This window comes from Chrysemys picta, chromosome 7, assembly GCF_011386835.1.
Source record: "Chrysemys picta bellii isolate R12L10 chromosome 7, ASM1138683v2, whole genome shotgun sequence".
Classification (NCBI taxonomy): domain Eukaryota; kingdom Metazoa; phylum Chordata; order Testudines; family Emydidae; genus Chrysemys; species Chrysemys picta.
Genome location: NC_088797.1, coordinates 129,333,073 through 129,352,230, shown reverse-complemented (window position 1 = coordinate 129,352,230; position 19,158 = coordinate 129,333,073). Strand labels below are relative to the sequence as shown.

Below are 19,158 nucleotides of genomic sequence, written 5' to 3'. Positions count from 1 at the left end.
GGGGCAGGAGTTGGGGGCAATGGGGCAGAGGGCGTGGGGGGCAGTGCTGGGCACGCCCAGGGTCAGGGTCGGGGCACTTACATCCGCCGCAGCTTCTTGTAGGGTGAGAAGGCCCCAGGGGGGACGGATCTGATCCCGTTCAGCTCCAGGCGTCTGCGGGGAGACAGAAAATGAACCAAACCTGCCCGTCCCCCTGGCCGCCTACTGCAGCCCGGCCTCTCCCTGCAGGGGGCGCTGTGGGGGCACAGTGGGGCGCTGGCTGTAGGGGGAGCTGCCCCAGCCCCACCTCTCCCTGCAGGAGGCGCTGTGGGGGCACAGTGGGGCGCTGGCTGTGGGGGGAGCTGCCCCAGCCCCACCTCTCCCTGGAGGGGGCACTATGGGGGCACAGTGGGGCGCTGGCTGTGGGGGGAGCTGCCCCAGCCCCACCTCTCCCTGCAGGGGGCACTGTGGGGGCACAGTGGGGCGCTGGCTGTGGGGGGAGCTGCCCCAGCCCCACCTCTCCCTGCAGGGGGCGCTGTGGGGGCACAGTGGGGCGCTGGCTGTGGGGGGAGCTGCCCCAGCCCCACCTCTCCCTGCAGGGGGCACTGTGGGGGCACAGTGGGGCGCTGGCTGTGGGGGGAGCTGCCCCAGCCCCACCTCTCCCTGCAGGGGGCGCTGTGGGGGCACAGTGGGGCGCTGGCTGTGGGGGTAGCTGCCCCAGCCCCACCTCTCCCTGCAGGGGCGCTCTCAGTGGGGCGGGCTCGCCCTGAGGTGGCTCGGCTGGAGTTCCCAACGGAGATTCGCTCTAGTTACAGTTTGGGCGAAGTCCTGGGGGAACAGGCGAGCAGGGCATAGCTCCCCGGGGGGGGGGGGGTCGCTGGGGATCCGGGGCAACTGGCTTGTCCAAGGGCCGGCTCCAGCCTCGAGCGGCGACATCCTCCTGCTGCCTACGGCTGCCCTACGGGAGACCGTGCATGTGCAACCGTGTGTGCACAGACGTGTGCAGGGAAGTGTGCACCACGGGGCGTTCGGCAGGCAGGGAGCCAGGCCTGTGACCCCTCAGCTCTGCCTTGTCACGCAGCCCCACGGAGCCGTTAACGGCAGAATCCAGCCCCGTGTGCCCGGGCCCCGGGACGGTGGCAGCAGGGGAGTGTTTGTGTGACGAACTGGGCCTGTTCTCACTGTGGTCTGTGGATGCTGACAGGGGAGTGTGCTGGGATAGTCTGCATTGGAGGATGGGATCGGCCCGGGGGCGCATTCCTGGGAGTGTAACATGAGAACCCAGGAAGGGGTTGAAGGCCAGGTGACTCCTTAGCCCGGGAAACTGAACAAAGGCTGTGGGAGGGGTCGCTGAAGGGGGTGTGCTGGAAGCAGGCTGGAGAGATGGCTGGGAGACAGAGATGGCTCTGACCCCCCCCGAAGGGGGGCGGGCGGGATGCCCTGGGACCCCAAGCTGGACTTAACTGAGGGGGTCCTGTTGTCTGTGCCTGCAAGACCTGTCTTGGACTGTATTCCTGTCATCCAAATAAACCTTCTGCTTTACTGGCTGGCTGAGAGTCATGGTGAATCGCAGGAAGCCGGGGGTGCAGGGCCCTGAGTCCCCCAATACTCCGTGACAGTTTGTCACCTCACCGCCCCCCACCAACCCCTCCTGCCCCGGCTGGGGGTGACCAGACCATTCGGGGTTGTCTGCTCGTGGGGCACAGGCTGGGGGTGGGATGCAGCGAGCAGCAGTGGGGGGGGGCTGAGCAGGGAGGGGGCCGAACGGGGGTGGGGACTGGGGCGGAGCAGGGCTGGGTTGTGGGCGGGGCTATGGTTGGAAGAGGCGGGACCGGGAGCCATGTGACTCACCCAGAAGGCCGGAGCAGCGGAAGTGCCCTAAATGGGGGAGGGGGCCCACCGTCACTCACCCTTACGGCCAGTAAAAAGTGAGGGGCCCTGGTCCCCTGGCCCCCGGTTCTGGTGCCAAGCCATGAGGACCCCAGGGGTCTGGCTCGCGGTTCCGAAGCTGCGGCCGTAGCAGCGACCTGGGGGGGCCGTGACAGCTGTGCGCCCATGCCCCACATGCTCCCCCTCTGGGGCCAACAGCTGGGGGCCGGTACACTCCTGGGGGCGGGGCTGGGTGGGGGTCTGGCGGGGGGCGCTGGCACACTCACATCTCCGTCATGCCCTCGGGCAGGTTGGCGGGGATGGCCGTCAGCCCCTTGCCGCGGCAGTCCACCACACTGTTGCTGCAGGTGCACATGGCGGGGCAGGAGCCGGACGAGAGGCTGCAGACCTGGGCGTGGGCGGCGTCCGTTTGTCCTGCCGGGGGAGCAAAGCAGCGGCCGAGTGAGACCGGGGCATGGCGGGGTAGGGCAGGGCAGGGGCAGGGAGCTTGAGGGCGCGGCTGGTGCTGGGCCAGGCGGAGACGTGGCATCGCCCTCCCCTCACACCTCCGAAGAGCCTCTTCGGTTCCCAGGGCACCAGCCCCCTGCAGCCCAAAGCAGCTCCCTCCCCTGAGGCAGGGCCCCCCGGCAACCCAGAGCCCCCCACACATCCCAGACCCCCCCAGGCAGGGCCCCCCTGGCATCCTAGACACCCCCCCACATCCCGGACCCGCTCCAAGGCAGGCCCCGCCTGCATCCCAGACCCCCGCCAGGCAGGGCCCCCCGCAGCCCAGACCCCTCCACATCCCGGACCCCCCCACAGGCAGGGCCCCCCCCGCAACCCAGACCCCCCTACATCCTGGACCCCCCCAGACAGGGCCCCCCTGGCATCCTAGGCACCCCCCCACATCCCAGACCCCCCCAGGCAGGCCCCCCCGCACCCGCTCACCTGAGCAGCTGAACTCGTTTTTCTGGAGCTCGGGCAGGCTGATGCCGCGGAGGGGGGGGGGCCCGGCGCACTGCGTGAAGAGCCCAATGGCGGGGCGCTGGCGCAGCCACTGCGCCAGCCAGCCCAGGTGGCAGTCGCAGAACAGCTGGTTGGAATGGAGACGGCTGGGGAGGGGCAGAGGGTCAGTGTCGGGGTCCCCCCCACGGGGACATCCCCGTCCGCCCGTCCCCTGGGCCCCAGCCGGGCCTCCCCCTCCCCCAGGGCCCACGGCCCCTCCCCCATCCCCCGGCCCACCCCCGCCCTGCCCCTCCCCCAGACCTCCCCCCCCGCCCCCCCCCCCCCACTCACAAGGTCCGCAGTCTGGGCATGTGGTTGAAGCTGGACACGGGGATGGTGCTGATGTTGTTGTTGTTCAGTGTCCTGCGAGCGGCGATGGAGACGGGTCAGGGCCCCCCCCACCGGGACTGACCAGCCAGAGCCCCCCCACCCATGCTCCCCTCGCCAGGATAGACCAGCCAGAGCCCCCGCCCCCGTGCTCCCCCCACCAGGATAGACCAGCCAGAGCCCCTCCCCCGCGTGCCCCTCCCGCTGGGACAGACCAGCCAGAGCCCCCCCACCGTGTGCCCCCCCCACCGGGACCAACCAGCCAGAGCCCCCCCACCGTGTGCCCCTCCCGCCGGGACAGACCAGCCAGAGGCCCCCCCACGTGACCCCCCCGCTGGGACCGACCAGCCAGAGCCACCCCCCCCCATGCTCCCTCCGCTGGGACAGACCAGCCAGAGCCCCCCCCTCCCCCCCACGTGACCCCCCGCTGGGACAGACCAGCCAGAGCCCCCCCCTCCCCCCCACGTGACCCCCCGCTGGGACAGACCAGCCAGAGCCCCCTCCTCCCCCCCACGTGACCCCCCGCTGGGACAGACCAGCCAGAGCTTGGGCTGAGTGTCCGAGCTCCATGCCCCCTGCGACTGCTCCCCCGCCCCCAAGCGCTGCACCCCCAGACCCTGGGGCTGACTCCCCTGAAGATCTGACCCCCCCAGTGTACCTCCGCGCCCCCCCAGGGCGAGTGCCCGACTGTTTGGTGGAGCGGGCAGTTATGTGTGCTCCTGCCAACTGATCCGCTGGGAAGAGCAAACGGGACCAATGGCCAATTTTCTCTCAATTTTTCTCAAAAAAGTCGGGACAGCTGGGACAGAGCTTAAACGCGGGATGTCTGCCCCCCTGCCGGGGAGGGGAGGGGCTGCCCAAAGGGGCACCCGCTCTGCGGGACAAGGAGAGAGCGGGTCACACCCCTGGCTAGCAAGGCCCACAACACTGGCCCCGGTTTGCTCAGCGAGGCTTGGCCGGGCTGGCCACCCCAGACAGCCTGTTCCCGGAGCTGGCACCTGGAGACTTCCCACCCCAGGACAGCCGAACTCACGGCTCCGAATCCAGCCCGCGCCCCCCAGAGACGCGGAGAGCCCCGTGCCCACCCCACTTACAGAACCTCCAGGCCCCGCAGCGCGCGGAAGGCCCCGTCCTCGATACAGCCGATCTGGTTCTTATCCAGCTGTCTGCACAACAAAAGGGGAGCCAGTTTTGCTGAACAGACTCTGGGCCCCAGGATAGTCGGCAGGCTGGGCCGGGCCCTGAGCTGGGCAGAGGAATGTCAGGGCCCAGGGGGCTGCGGGTCAGGAGTGAGGGGCACTGGCAGAGCTGGGGGGAAGCCCAGGGTTGGGATGGCAGGGAGCTGTGGGTCGTGAGTGAGGGGCGACGGCTGAGCTTGGGGGGAGCCCAGGGCCAGGACAGCAGGGGTTGCGGGTCGTGAGTGAGGGGCACTACAATTATTATTTGTTATTTAGAGTGCCCCGAATGTCCCGGGCAGTCTCCAAACACAGGGTAAGCGCCAGGCCCTGTCTGGCAGAGCGACCGCTGGGGACCTGGCACTGGAGGGGGTGGCCCTTGGCAGAGCTGTGTGGGGAGGCTTACGCAGTATCTGCCCCCATGGGGCCCCCTCCTGGCCTGAACTAAGCAGATATCACCCCAGGTGTGCCCCAGGGCAGGGCTGGGCCCCCGGGCACCACCATGCCTCCTGGCTGTGAGCCCGGGGGCTTTGGCCAGGGGCCGCCCCCTGCCATGGAGACGTGGCTCTCCCGGGCTGAACCCCCCCCATCGCCACGCTCGGTGGATCATCTGAGGGCCGTGCGGTGTAGGGCAGCGTCCATCCGTCTGCATCCCTGGGGAGCCGCAGAGCACGGGACGCCCCAGGGACTCCAGTGCAACAAGTCCGAGCCCGTAACCGCCCCCGCTCCTCACGGCTGTGTGCACCCCGAGACCCGTCCTTCCCCAGCTGGACTCCCCACGCCCCAGCGCCCCCAGCATGCAGGATCCTGGAGCAAAGCACCGGGGAGCCCCTGGCACAGCTCCGGGGCCCGTCCCAGAGGGGAAGGGGAGCCAGGCCGGAGGAGCAACTGGACCACGGCGACTCACAGGTTCTTCAGGTCGGTGGCTCCGCGGAAGGCTTTCCTCGGCACGGCCTGGAGGAGGTTCTCGCTCAGGTCCCTGGGGAAACAAAACGTGGGCGGCGAAATCAGTGAAGCCCCAAAAGCGACGTCCCCTCCCTGAGAGCAGGGCAGGCGCCGGGGGAACCGGGACGTGTCGGGTCAGCTCAGTGCCCCCGGCTGCTATCGCCAAGCTTACTGGGCCAGCGCGCGGCAGGGCTGTGTGTCTGGCCGTCTCCTATCGCCAGGCTGGGGGCAGGGACAGCGCCCCCCAGTGGGCAGCATGCAGCATTAGTGATCAGTGTGATAGCTGGGGCCCAGCACAGCCCCGAGTATCACCTCCTGTTTTAGGGGGTCGGACTGACGCAGGGGCTCCCCCAGGACTCTCCGGGCCGGGCTACGCTGCAGTGAGGTCGGGCAGAATTCGTCCCTCCACCTGGCTCCTGGCTCTTGCGCTACGTCTACACTGCAGCGCTCCAGGGTGGGCTCCACCTACGCTGACGGGGGGTCGCTGCAGGTAACCCACCTGCCCGAGCGACGGCAGCTGGGGCAAGGGAAGAACTCTGTCCACCAAGCGCTGTCTGCATCGGGGGGATGTCTCAGAGAGACGGATTCATCCCGGCGATGGGAGAACCCCCCCACTCCTCCCGCTCAGCCGGGCGGAGACGGCCAGACAGACAGCCCCGCCGCGCGCTGGCCCAGTAAGTCAGGAGAGAGCCAGCGCGGCTGGGCCCAGGCCCTGAGCAGCCAGTTTCCACGGAGGACTCTGTCTGCAGCCTCCCTGGGCTCGTGGCCAGGACGAGCGCTGTCAGGGATGGCTAAGGGCAGGGCAGAGCTGCATGGGGCCGGGGCAGGGCGTGTCCAAACGGTTCTGGATGGGACGCGTTAAGAAAACCGACCCGAATGGGAGCCTGATTGGCCTGCACTGTCCCTTGGCCATGTGACCCAGGATCAGCGCCCACCCCTGCTGGGACGTCGCTAATCATCCAAGCTGTGCGCTGAGGGGGAGGCGCCCTGCCTCGGTTTCCCTGTCAGTACAATGGGAAGAACGATGGTCCTGCCCTGAGGTTGAATTTGCAAAGGGCCTTGCCAGGCACAGCTTCCCTGGGACTAGGAGGCAGCAGGTTTCCCAAGGAGAAAAGGGGCAGGAGGACTTGGTCCCCAAGCAGTGACACGGGGAAAGACTGGCCTTCAGCTCCGAGAGCCAATCCAGAGCCTCGTACCAGCCGGCCAAGGGCAAAAGGGGGGTTTTTAAGGGGCTTCTAGCTCTGTGAGCGCTGACCTGCAGTTCATGTTCTGCCCAGGGGGTGGCACTGACAGGCTGTCCTGGAGCTGCAGAAATCCCCACGTCAAACCTGGGTAAAGTTCATTACCTCGGCCCCGCAGAGAAGAGCCCGGGGACCTGGGGGGGCTCGTCTCTCTCACCGACAGCCCTCGGTCCAACAAATGACAGAGCCCCGGGGGAGACGGGATCACAGGGGTCACCTAGTCTAACCCCTCGCCGAGATGCAGGATTTATTGGGTCTAAACCATCCAAGCCAGACAGGAGCTGTCCGTCACAAGACAGCTTGTGAAGGAGCTTCCAGAAGCTCCCCAGGCGTCTGTGCCTCTGTCCGACTGCTCTTACCGTCGGGACAGTTTCCCTGAGATTGAATCTACACCTGCCGGGCTGTAGTTTGAACCCGTTGCCTCTTGTCCTGCCCTCTGTGGCAAGAGAGAACAACTTTTCTCCATCTTTTTGATGGCAGCCTTTCAAGTCTTTGAAGGCAGATCTCATGTCCCCCCTCATTGTTTAACCAATTCTGTATGCGCTTAATGGTAGTTCCGCCAAGACTGCATTTCTCCAGCTTCCTTATCACAATGTCATGGGACACTGTCAAAAGTCTTGCTGAAGTCCAGGTATATTATGTCCACTGCTTTCCCCCACCCACCTTGTCTCCCTCCCTTTGATGTTTTCCAGACCTTCCGCACCACCCGCCCCACCCTGGGACCTGTCACAGGGGGACACCCTCCCACCCCCCCTGCCCTGGCACGTGGAACAGGGTCCTGAGGGAAACTGAGTCCCCATGATGGTCAGAAGGGGAAATACCTTTGTGACCCGCATATAACCCCACTTTGTGCCCCGATGCCCCCGTCCTAGGCTTTCACTCCTGGGGAATGCCAGTGCCTGGCTGGGGGAGCAGCTGGGATCTCGACTGTTAGCTCTTGGGGGGATAATCCATTAAAATCCCCTGGAAACCCCAGGAAGAACCAAGCCGGCTTTCTGAAGTGACCCAAGCCAGGTGCTGCCTTCCTAAGGAGCCCCATTCCTCAGACACACAACGGCCCCATCCTGCCCCCCCGCCGAAAATTGGCTGTTCCGCAAGGGAAACCAGTAACCAGTGCCCCCCAGCCCACAGCTCGGTGTAGTGCCCTTAGACACTGGTACGGGTCAGGGCTGTCAGCCCCTGCCGGCTAGAGACTGCACCCCCCTGACCCCGGAGGCATCGCCACTGAGCGGGCGGCGGGGAGCGGGGAGCGGGGGCAGGAAACCTGACAAAATCCCAAACCCAGGCACCTTGTCTGCCCTGCTCTGCCTGCCCCACCTCCCCGCCCTTCCCACGCAGCACCTGAGATCCCGGCCCCCCAAATGCAGCGCTGGGCCCAGACCAGCGATTTCCATGTTCAATGCCAGGAGGGAAGGAGTGACTTTGGACTCCAGACCCATGCCCCAGCCTTGGCCCTACGCCCAAGCCTCACGCCCCAGCTTCAGCTCCACGCCCCAGCCTCACGCCCCACACCCCAGCCTAGGCCCCACGGCCCAGCCTCACACCCAAGCTTCAGCCCCACACCCCAGCCTCACGCCCCACACCCCAGCCTCGGCCCCACACCCCAGCCTCGGCGATTGCTCAAAGACTGACACCTGAGACAGGCGTCTCACGTCTCAGCCCCCGGCCATGTTCCCGTGCCAGAGGAATCCAAAGTACAAAACGCCAACAAATGGACTGATCCTGCCTGTAAATCCTGCCCCCACAAAACACCCCCAAAACGTGCCCCCATCGGCACCTCCCTCCCCTGCCCACCCGCCTTGTGTCTCCTGCTTTAAGGCTGTAATTCCAGGGGGTCTATGCAGCCCCCAGCACAATGGGGCCTGATCCTGAGCGGGCCCCCGGGCACTGCTGTAACACGTGTGCTAAACAACCGTTCTAGCAGAGACGCCTTTGAAGGGCACTTGGCCGGCAGCTGGCTGGGAAGGAGAGCAGCGGCCTCCCGGCTCTGGCCACCAGGGAGCTGTGACAATTCATTGCCCTGAACATCCAGCTAATCCCCCGCGCTGGCTGTGTGGGCAGCGAAATTCTTCGGAAAGGCTTTGGATTCTTCGACCATGGGATGGTGTTCCAAGAAGAAGGAGTGCTAGGCAGAGACGGGCTCCACCTAACGAAGAGAGGGAAGAGCATCTTCGCCAGCAGGCTGGCTAACCTAGTGAGGAGGGCTTTAAACTAGGTTCACCGGGGGAAGGAGACCAAAGCCCTGAGGTAAGTGGGGAAATGGGATCCTGGGAGGAAGCACAAGCAGGAGAGCGCAAGAGGGGAGGACTCCTGTCTCATGCTGAGAAAGAGGGACGATCATTGAGTTATCTTAAGTGCCTATACACAAATGCAAGAAGCCTGGGAAACAAGCAGGGAGAACTGGAAGTCCTGGCACAGTCAGGGAACTATGATGTGATTGGAATAACAGAGACTTGGTGGGATAACTCACATGACTGGAGTACTGTCATGGATGGATATAAACTGTTCAGGAAGGACAGGCAGGGCAGAAAAGGTGGGGGAGTTGCGTTGTATGTAAGAGAGGAGTATGACTGCTCAGAGCTCCGGTATGATACTGCAGAAAAACCTGAGAGTCTCTGGATAAAGTTGAGAAGTGGGAGCAACAAGGGTGATGTCGTGGTTGGAGTCTGCTATAGACCACCAGACCAGGGGGATGAGGTGGACGAGGCTTTCTTCTGGCAACTAGCAGAAGTTGCTAGATCGCAGGCCCTGGTTCTCATGGGAGACTTTAATCACCCTGATATCTGCTGGGAGAGCAATACAGCGGTGCACAGGCAATCCAGGAAATTTTTGGAAAGCGTAGGGGACAATTTCCTGGTGCAAGTGCTGGAGGAACCAACTAGGGGCAAAGCTTTTCTTGACCTGCTGCTCACAAACAGGGAAGAACTAGTAGGGGAAGCAAAAGTGGATGGGAACCTGGGAGGCAGTGACCATGAGATGGTTGAGTTCAGGATCCTGACACAAGGAAGAAAGGAGAGCAGCAGAATATGGACCCTGAACTTCAGAAAAGCAGACTTTGACTCCCTCAGGGAACAGATGGGCAGGATCCCCTGGGAGAATAACATGAAGGGCAAAGGGGTCCAGGAGAGCTGGCTGTATTTTAAAGAATCCTTATTGAGGTTGCAGGAACAAACCATCCCGATGTGTAGAAAGAATAGTAAATATGGCAGGCGACCAGCTTGGCTAAACAGTGAAATCCTTGCTGATCTTAAACGCAAAAAAGAGGCTTATAAGAAGTGGAAGATTGGACAAATGACCAGGGAGGAGTATAAAAATATTGCTCAGGCGTGCAGGAGTGAAATCAGGAAGGCCAAATCACACTTGGAGTTGCAGTTAGCAAGAGATGTTAAGAGTAACAAGAAGGGTTTCTTCAGGTATGTTAGCAACAAGAAGAAAATCAAGGAAAGTGTGGGCCCCTTACTGAATGAGGGAGGCAACCTAGTGACCGAGGATGTGGAAAAAGCTAATGTACTCAATGATTTTTTTGCCTCTGTCTTCACGCACAAGGTCAGCTCCCAGATTGCTGCACTGGGCAGTACAGCATGGGGAGAAGGTGACCAGCCCTCTGTGGAGAAAGAAGTGGTTCGGGACTATTTAGAAAAACTGGACGTGCACAAGTCCATGGGGCCGGATGCGCTGCATCCGAGGGTGCTAAAGGAGTTGGCGGGTGAGATTGCAGAGCCATTAGCCATTATTTTTGAAAACTCATGGCGATCGGGGGAGGTCCCAGATGACTGGAAAAAGGCTAATGTAGTGCCCATCTTTAAAAAAGGGAAGAAGGAGGATCCGGGGAACTACAGGCCAGTCAGCCTCACCTCAGTCCCTGGAAAAATTATGGAGCAGGTCCTCAAGGAATCAATTATGAAACATTTAGAGGAAAGGAAAGTGATCAGGAACAGTCAGCATGGATTCACGAAGGGGAAGTCGTGCCTGACTAACCTAATTGCCTTCTATGATGAGATAACTGGCTCTGTGGATGAGGGGAAAGCAGTGGATGTGTTATTTCTTGACTTTAGCAAAGCTTTTGATACTGTCTCCCACAGTATTCTTGCCACCAAGTTAAAGAAGTATGGGCTGGATGAATGGACTGTAAGGTGGATAGAAAGCTGGCTAGATCGTCGGGCTCAACGGGTAGTGATCAATGGCTCCATGTCTAGTTGGCAGCCGGTTTCAAGTGGAGTGCCCCAAGGGTCGGTCCTGGGGCCGGTTTTGTTTAATATCTTTATTAATGATCTGGAGGATGGTGTGGACTGCACTCTCAGCAAGTTTGCAGATGACACTAAACTAGGAGGCGTGGTAGATACACTAGAGGGTAGGGATCGGATACAGAGGGACCTAGACAAATTAGAGGATTGGGCAGAAAAAAACCTGATGAGGTTCAACAAGGACAAGTGCAGAGTCCTGCACTTAGGACGGAAGAATCCCATGCACTGCTACAGACTAGGGACCGAATGGCTAGGTAGCAGTTCTGCTGAAAAGGACCTAGGGGTCACAGTGGATGAGAAGCTGGATATGAGTCAACAGTGTGCTCTTGTTGCCAAGAAGGCTAACGGCATTTTGGGCTGTATAAGTAGGGGCATTGCCAGCAGATCGAGGAACGTGATCGTTCCCCTTTATTCGACATTGGTGAGGCCTCATCTGGAATACTGTGTCCAGTTTTGGGCCCCACACTACAAGAAGGATGTGGAAAAATTGGAAAGAGTCCAGCGGAGGGCAACAAAAATGATTAGGGGTCTGGAGCACATGACTTACGAGGAGAGGCTGAGAGAACTAGGATTGTTTAGTCTCCAGAAGAGAAGAATGAGGGGGGATTTGATAGCAGCCTTCAACTACCTGAAGGGGGGTTCCAAAGAGGATGGAGCTCGGCTGTTCTCAGTGGTGGCAGATGACAGAACAAGGAGCAATGGTCTCAAGTTGCGGTGGGGGAGGTCCAGGTTGGATATCAGGAAAAACTATTTCACTAGGAGGGTGGTGAAACACTGGAATGCGTTACCTAGGGAGGTGGTGGAGTCTCCTTCCTTGGAGGTTTTTAAGGCCCGGCTTGACAAAGCCCTGGCTGGGATGATTTAGCTGGGAATTGGTCCTGCTTTGAGCAGGGGGTTGGACTAGATGACCTCTTGAGGTCCCTTCCAACTCTGATATTCTGTGATTCTGTGATTCTGTGAAACCTCCCAGCGAGACTCTGGCAAGGCGGGGCTGCAGCCTGGCCCCGGACGGCTCGTGTGCCCCTGGCTGCTTTGCCACAACGTGTGAGGCTGCACCGGCCGTGCTGCCCCCCCCCCTCCCCCCCCCACTAGGCACCAGGCCGGGTCACAGATCTGGGGGCAGAATCCCACAGCCCGGGGCGACCCCTGCAGGGACACCGGGGGCTTCCCGTCTGCACCGTGCACACGCCACATCCCACACTCAGCCCACGGCGGCACCGCAGCACGGCCTAGCCCCCAACAGCCTCTATTCTCACTGCCGGGGGCCCCTCGCTTTCCCTTTAGCCCTCTGGCTCCCCCACCGAGCTGCTCCTGCTTCCCAGCCAAGCCTTCTCCCTTCCCCTGGATGGGTCGCTAGCCAGCCAGCCAGCGCTTCTTAACGCAGCACCCCTGGCCCTGCCGAGGGCAGCCGAGACCCACGGCACAGGGGCAGGGGGTGACCAGGCAGCGTCCCTTCAGCCTCCTGGTTGTCTCACCAGCACCGTCCCCCCGGCGCCAGGCACACAGAGCTACCTGCTCTCCCTCCCCTCCAGTCCGTGGCCCCCAGAGGGGCTGCTCCAGGGGGCTCTGGGGGGTCCTGCGGGGCTCCGGTGTCTCAGAGAAGGTCGCGGACTCTGTGCATGTGAGCGTGGGCGAGGCGCGTGGGCCCAGATCCACAGGCTCCCCACTTGCATTGCCTGGGGGGACGACAGCACGTCCTGCCCTGCACTGGCACATGCAGCTCCGGGCGCTGGCCCTGGCGAGAGCGGAGCTGGGCCGTATGCTGCGGCCTCCCTTTGCACCTGGCTGCCTAGCCGAGGGTGCTGCCCATCCCCTGGCTGCTGGCCTGCGGCCCCAGGATGCAGATCTTGGTCGAGGTATCGCGGGGAAGCTGCAGCCCCCAGCGCACTGCCCGGCCCGGCACCAGTGGATCACTGTTCAATAGGACACAGCTTCCCGGCAGGAAGCCCACTCCAGCAGACAAAGCAGGCAGGGTTAATCTCCGGCCCCCGCTGCGAGGCCGGCGAGGCCAGGCAGGGCTCTTACACGGTTCCGGCTCCGGGCTAATCCTGCCTTCATACTTTAACCTGATTGAGCCTTGTTTGGAGATGGGCGCTGTGCCACCGGCACGATTACAGCTGGACGCAGCGGGGAGGTAATTGCTGCCGGGCGGCCTGGGCCCTGCCTTCTCTGACCCCGCTGGCTGCTAGCCGGGCAGCAGAGACCTGCTGCAACTGCGCGACATCTCCTTGGGGCATGGAGCTCCCCACACCCCGTCTCCCAGCACTGGGCGGCTGGCCTGGGGGGCTCCCCTCCCTGAAATTAGGGGCCAGATCCCCAGCTTGTGGCTCCATGGAGAGCCCCTCCGGCACACGCTGAACCCGGGTCAGTGACTCACCACCTCCCTCCCCGCAGTCACGGCAGCTGTGCCAGCCCTCCAGCCAGCTCCGCGCGCTCCCCGGCAGCTGGCAGTTCCAGGGGCCACGGCCCAGCCCCGCTCCTCCCCGACTGGGAGATCCTGGTAGCGGCACCCGCAGGGGGGTGGTGACAGCTCCTGTGGGATCTCAGGGCGGTGGGGCTCCAGCGAGGTGGAGGCACCTGTGAGCCCAGCCAGCGAGTGCAATCCCGTCTGCAGGGGCAGGAGGCCGGTGTGTGGCCAGGGATCACCCCCACCCTTTGCAAGCCCCTAAGTCTGAAACTCAGGCTCTGACGTACCAGATCCCGGGTCCCGCCACATACACAAAGATGGCTCTTTGCGGTCAGGAATTGCTGGAGCACAGGGTGCTCCCGCCGCGGCCCCTACCCCAAACGCCACAGCACAGGGGAGGATCAGGCCCTGACCGCTGAGCCAGTGAGATCCTTCCCTTCCCCTGGCATTGCCCTCCCGGCCAGCGCCCTGTGCCCCTGCGCCCGCGGCGGGTCTCCGCCCCGTCCCCTGCAGACAGACCCACGCAGCTGCTCTGCCTGGCGCCAAGCAGGGAGCCGGGCAGGACTTTGCCTCCCTCACAGCCGGCGTCTGACATCGTCCGCTGCCGGCATCACATCCCGCACCCAAGCGCTCGGGGTCTCTCCTCTCCCCTGCACTGGGCCCGTCACAGCCACCTGCTCCAGGCCGATACAAGCGAATGGAATGTCTATTGCTTGTTAATTCCTGCCTCGCCAGGCCTCTGTGCTGGGAACTCGTTAGCATCCAGCGGGCGCCGCGGCTCCCGCTCAGCATGGGCAACACGCTCGCGAGCAGATCAAAGGTGTTAACTCTTCCGCTGCCGCCAGGCTCCAGCCCCTGGGGCTCTCTGCTCAATGCACCAGGCTGGTTCTGGCAGCTTCGGTACTTAACTCCTTCATGCCCGCCAGCCAGGGACAGGATGGCACAGCTGTGCCCCAGGAACTGCCCAGGCCCGGCTCCTCTGCCCTGCCATTGTACGGCCAATGCTACCGGAGCAGGGGAGTTTCCATCCTTCCCGCCAGTGGGGCCGGTCCAGGGAGAGGGACCCAGCCCCCTGCCAGAGAGGGGGATCTGCCGGGTTTAGTTACAGAAGCGGGGCCAGATCCCACCTTCCGCGGCATCAGCGTCAATCCGCAGTGACCCCCAGAGAAGCCAGTGGAGTAGCACCGGCCTCCCTGCGGTGTACGGGCCAGCAGGACCCAGCACGAACAGGACTAGCCCAAACTGAGCCAGAAACTGCCAGAACAGAGACCGGTCAGCCCAGAGGCCATCCAGCCCCGCGTCCCCTGTGCCAGAGGGCAGCACCGACTGCTGCAGAGGATGGGCACGCACCCTGCCATGGCAGTCTAGCACCACCGACTACGGCTGGATGCAGGAGAGGTTACAGCCCCATCTAACGGGCCATCAGGTGGTCTCATTATCCACACCGGTTGCAGGGGATGTCATGCTCTCTTACCCCAGGGCTGATCTGGGCCCCACCAGCGGACCCAGCGACTGCCCCAGCGTCCCCCTCCCCCATCCCTGAGCCACGGCGAAGGCTGCAGTGAGCACAGAGGCCGCACCGGCAATTGTGCGAGGCCATTTCCCAGCTGTTGGTCTCCCTCTGTATCTGGGGGGATGCAGGCAACAGCCGGCAGGCAGGACTGGGTGGGGGCGTGGCTGTCTGCAAGCCCCTTCTCGGGCAGAGGGAGGGGGCAGGGGGGCATTAGCCCCAGCCATCCCAGCGTGCTCAGCGCTGCGGGCAGCCGCGTCTGCGAGGCACGTGGAGGCAGTGCGCATCCTCGCGCCATCTGACTGGGCGGCTCTCGCCCTGCGTCTGCTCTGGAATTACCCAGCAAACGCGGGCGACAGACCAGGCCTAGCCTGCACCTGATTCCAAACGCAGCTGGGGCTTTCCACATCCCCAGCACCCCTCGCCCCCAGCCAACGTAGGGCCCCCTCCCACAACCCTGGGGGAAGCAGCCACTCCAAATGCAGGCTGTTAAACCGGCCAGCGTGTGGTCAGCCTCGGACGCCTCCCCCTCCTCCAGCGGGGCTGGACGGCTACAATGGAGCCAGCCCTCTGAGGAGAACTGAAAGCTACGGCTGACCCCTTAGATCCAGAGAGTTCAGGGGGAGAAGGGACCATTCGAGCGCCCAGTCTGAGCTCGCCTCTGAACTCAGGGGTGGCCAACGCACGTCGTCCAGACAGGGTCTGAGGGCAGCCAGGGACGGAGAAACCCTGGAGCCCCAGGGCGTAATCCCCCTCCCTGGGAACAGTCTGTCCCTAGTGCTCTCACTGGACCGTGTCCGGCGTCCGCTTCTCCCTGCGAGGCCCAGCCCCACGCCCTCGGGAGCCCGAGGAAAGCGAATCGGAACAGCCCGGGAGAACTGGGCAGGGAGTTGCGGACGTTCTGCGGGACTCGTGGAGCGACTGGCCGAGGCCAAGGCCCGTGCTCTGGGGGGGCAGGGAGGACTCTGGCCCCCGGCCGGCATCCAAGCCCAGCCCAGCATAGAAGTGCTAGATACAACATAGCTCAATAGCTCAGCCTGCCAGCCGGAAGCGGGAAGGTGCACAGAGGCTCCGGCGTTAATGGAAATCAATAGACTAATCAGCACGCGCATTAGGCCACGTCAAGCCCCATCAGACGAGTCGCACGCCGGCGTTCTGCGCTCGGGTTTTCTGCTGAGTCTGTGGGATGCTGCGTCCCAGATTCTCAGCATTGTGGGTGTGTAAAAAACGTGAGAGGCCACTTTGTGACAGCAAGTGCTGCAGGAGTGCTTGGCGTCCCGGTAACTGCACGTCCAACCGGCTCATCCCACATTGCAACGCACCGTTCTAGTGATCACTCTTGCACGTGCACAATTAAAGTGATTGCACAGGCACCTTCCTGGTGACTGTACTGCAGTCACAGCAGCACTCCGTGCACGTTATGGCTGCACGCGTGTGAAAATCCAAGTCTGCACGTTTCTGTAACTAGCTATGGGCCAACCCCCTGGTAACACTCAGCATCGGGACTGCACGGCTTAGTGCCCCTCCAGTCAAAGGTGGGGACTCGCTGTGGAGTTTCCCCTCGTGCTAACAGGCAGGGACAGGGGCTCCCCGGAGCAGCGGGTTTAACAGCAGAGCATGGGCCTGTGTCCTTGCAAGCCGAGGACAGGGCGTCAGGGAGAGCAGAGCCCAAGAGCCCTCAAGAACAAAGACCCTTTGTATGGAAATGTGCCAGGCAGCGAAGCAGGGAACAGATCACATGAGCAGCGCTGCTTCCAAACAGATCGCTGCCAGACCCCCCCATTCACTGTCCCCCGGCCTGCCGCTCACCTGCTCTCTGCTGCCCAGGGCGTGCTGGGACGTGGCTGGGGGCTCCGGGTCGCAGCGCTGCGCGCTCTGCAGACAAGCTCTGACGGTGGCCAGGCCTGGTGTCGGGGTGAGGTGGGCTCATGCGAACCTGCGGCTTATGGGAGCTGCTGCAGTCACAGCACCGAACACAGGTGGGGACTGAACCCTGGGCTGTATTAACGAGGGACTCTGGATTTGGGGCAGGGAGGCAGCGTTCCCGCTGTCCACAGCACTGGTGGGAGGGACCAGTCCTGGGGGCTGCGCAGGGTACTGACAAACTGCCGGGAGTTCAGGAAGAGCTGGAGGAAGGGCTCAGGGTCTGGCCCACCTGCCTGGGCGCCAGAGTCTGCAGGTGCCCCGGCTGTTTGCTTCTCCCCGAGCCGGCTCCGGCGCGGGCGACGGGGAGCAGATCTCGGATAGCGGCGGGGTCTGGACTGTAGGAGACGCAGGCCGAACGGATCACAGGCTGGAAGCTGAAGTCAGATTCGAAAGAAGGTGTCAGTTTTGCCCAGGGAGGGTGGCTGGGCTGGGCGCTCTCCACCACACTCACACAGCACGTCGCCTCTCCAGACCGCGCTGTAGTCAGCCAGGAACCCTGGGCAGGACCTGGGAGGGGCTGGGGGCATCTCTGGCCTGGCTCTGCCCTTGACATCGAGGGACTCATTTCTGAGCGGCGCACGTGAGTTAAACGTGAGCTCCGCTGGGCACGGGGCTCTTTTCATAGGGGCGATTTGGCCCTTGAGCTCAGTGCACAGGACCGGCTGGGAACAGGAGTCTGGATGAGCTTGTGCCCAGTCGCCCCTGCCCCACGCCACTCTGCTCCTGTCTGTGCCCGCGGCTCGGCTACGTCTGGCAGGCTGGCCCGTCACCCACACTCCCGCCTGCCGGGGGCGAGTCCGCACACAGCCCAGGCGCCCCCGATTCCCACCCCTAGGGGCTGGGCACGCTCAGGGGCACGTCCGGCATCCATGCGGGATGGCAGCGCTCAGCCCGGCGCAGGGGGCGGAGGGTTATCCCCACCGCTGAGTGCCCAGCTATGCCGCAGCGACCCTGCCAGGGTGCAGTAGGGCTGGCTGGCTCAAGCTCGTTAAGGCCTGTGGGAATGAGAGGGGTAATTGCTGTCACTACTGTACTCGTCCGCCCTGCTCGACGTTGCTGTAGCAGATCAGAGCTCCGTTGTGCCCGGCCCACGACATCGCGAGGGTCCCTCCCCGGAGCCGCTCCCACGCTCTGCGTAAGACAAGAGGCCACAGGCTACACCAGACCCAGGCGAGTGGGAGCACAGGGGGATTACAAATGAGAACCCCCAAGAACCCCCAAAGGCAAAGCAGGCTGCTCCCTAAACCAGAGAGGCACGAGTCACCCCCCGTGCCCTAGGCTGGCTGGCTGCAGAACTGCCTGCGGCTAGGCCCAGCTTGCAGCCCCAGGAAAACCCCCGGGAATGAAAGTGACAGACCGTGAGTTTAACCCTCCCAGAGCGCCCCACAACGCCTAACACAAAGCAATCCCTCCAGCCCGGCGCTGGGAACGGGAGGGGGCGTTCCAGTGCTGCACACGCCAGCCGTGGGATGTTAGAGGCCAACGTACCGACCTCCACCAGGGACCGTCAACTGAGTTTAAACCCAGGACCTTCAGCACAGACCTCTGCCACTCCAGCTAGCGGAGAAACTCCCTTCGCTGGCGGCTCCTCTCTGGCAGCCCAGCCCCCGCACTGAACTGGCACTGCTCCTACGACGCCACGCTCAGCCCCGCTGAAAACCAGGCCCCCGAGCTCTGCAGAGAGGAGACAGGACCAGGAGCTGGGATGTCTTAGCACAACCCTGCCTGAAACGCCAAGCCGGACGCAGTGACAGCGCAGCAGGGCTTAGCACTGACTTCGAGAGGTTGCCAGATACTTCACGCCTGGCGCCCTGACCCCTCACCACCCTCTCCGGCAACAGAGATCCCCGCTCCAGCCTGTGCACAGAGACGCCTCCTCCCCAGCAACGCCGCCCGGCAGGCTTTGTACTCTATGTGCCCCCCAAATCTCGATGCTGTGTTGACACCCTCCTCCCCTGCCCACGACGCAGAGCGCTCTCCAGCCTTCACGCGGGGCTGCTGCAATGGGTCGCTGCAGATACTGCCCACGCTACAGCGTGAGTCCGCACGGGCCCAGCACGCCACACGCGCTGGCTCTCCGCACAACGGTGCAGCGCAGCCACTGTCCAAACCAGTCAAACACCCCGAGGCCGGGAACTCTGCCAGGCCCAGCTTCCCGCCGTCACTGGATCATTTCACAGCCCAGCTCCTCTCCCAGATACCGGACACGGTGCCCTTTCGTCCGTCAAGTGTGGCTGGCTGGTGAGCCGCAGGCGGGAACACGGTGCTGGGAAGTAGCGGGGCCCAAGGATTAGCCCGCGAGTGTCCTGGCTGTTCTGGGTGGGGGGAGCTGACCTGCGGGGGGAGCCGTGCAGGGCTGTGGCTCTGAGACCCCCTGTGACGTTATTGACATAAACTGGGACCGTATAGATCATTGTTGCAACCAAGGTCCTGTAGTGGCACCCAAATCTTGTATAAAGGGGGTCAAATGGGGTGTCTAGGACAAGGTTATGGTTTACTGGTTATGATTATGCTGTCTAGATGTGTGTAT

At 63.1% G+C, this 19,158-nt stretch overlaps 1 protein-coding gene across 1 annotated transcript in view; it reads right to left on the bottom strand.

Annotated features, from left to right (window-relative positions):
- Nucleotides 1–31: 31 nt before the first annotated feature.
- Nucleotides 32–19,158, bottom strand: part of LOC101943921 (slit homolog 1 protein-like) — a 98,390-nt gene continuing 79,263 nt past the window's right edge. The window contains exons 5-10 of the mRNA XM_065552752.1: nucleotides 5,263–5,334; nucleotides 4,275–4,346; nucleotides 3,145–3,216; nucleotides 2,797–2,960; nucleotides 2,136–2,283; nucleotides 32–153 (exon numbers count right to left, since the gene is read on the bottom strand). Coding sequence (XP_065408824.1) covers nucleotides 78–153; nucleotides 2,136–2,283; nucleotides 2,797–2,960; nucleotides 3,145–3,216; nucleotides 4,275–4,346; nucleotides 5,263–5,334 — 604 coding nt within the window. The 3' untranslated portion in view covers nucleotides 32–77. The remainder of the gene's footprint in view (nucleotides 154–2,135; nucleotides 2,284–2,796; nucleotides 2,961–3,144; nucleotides 3,217–4,274; nucleotides 4,347–5,262; nucleotides 5,335–19,158) is intronic.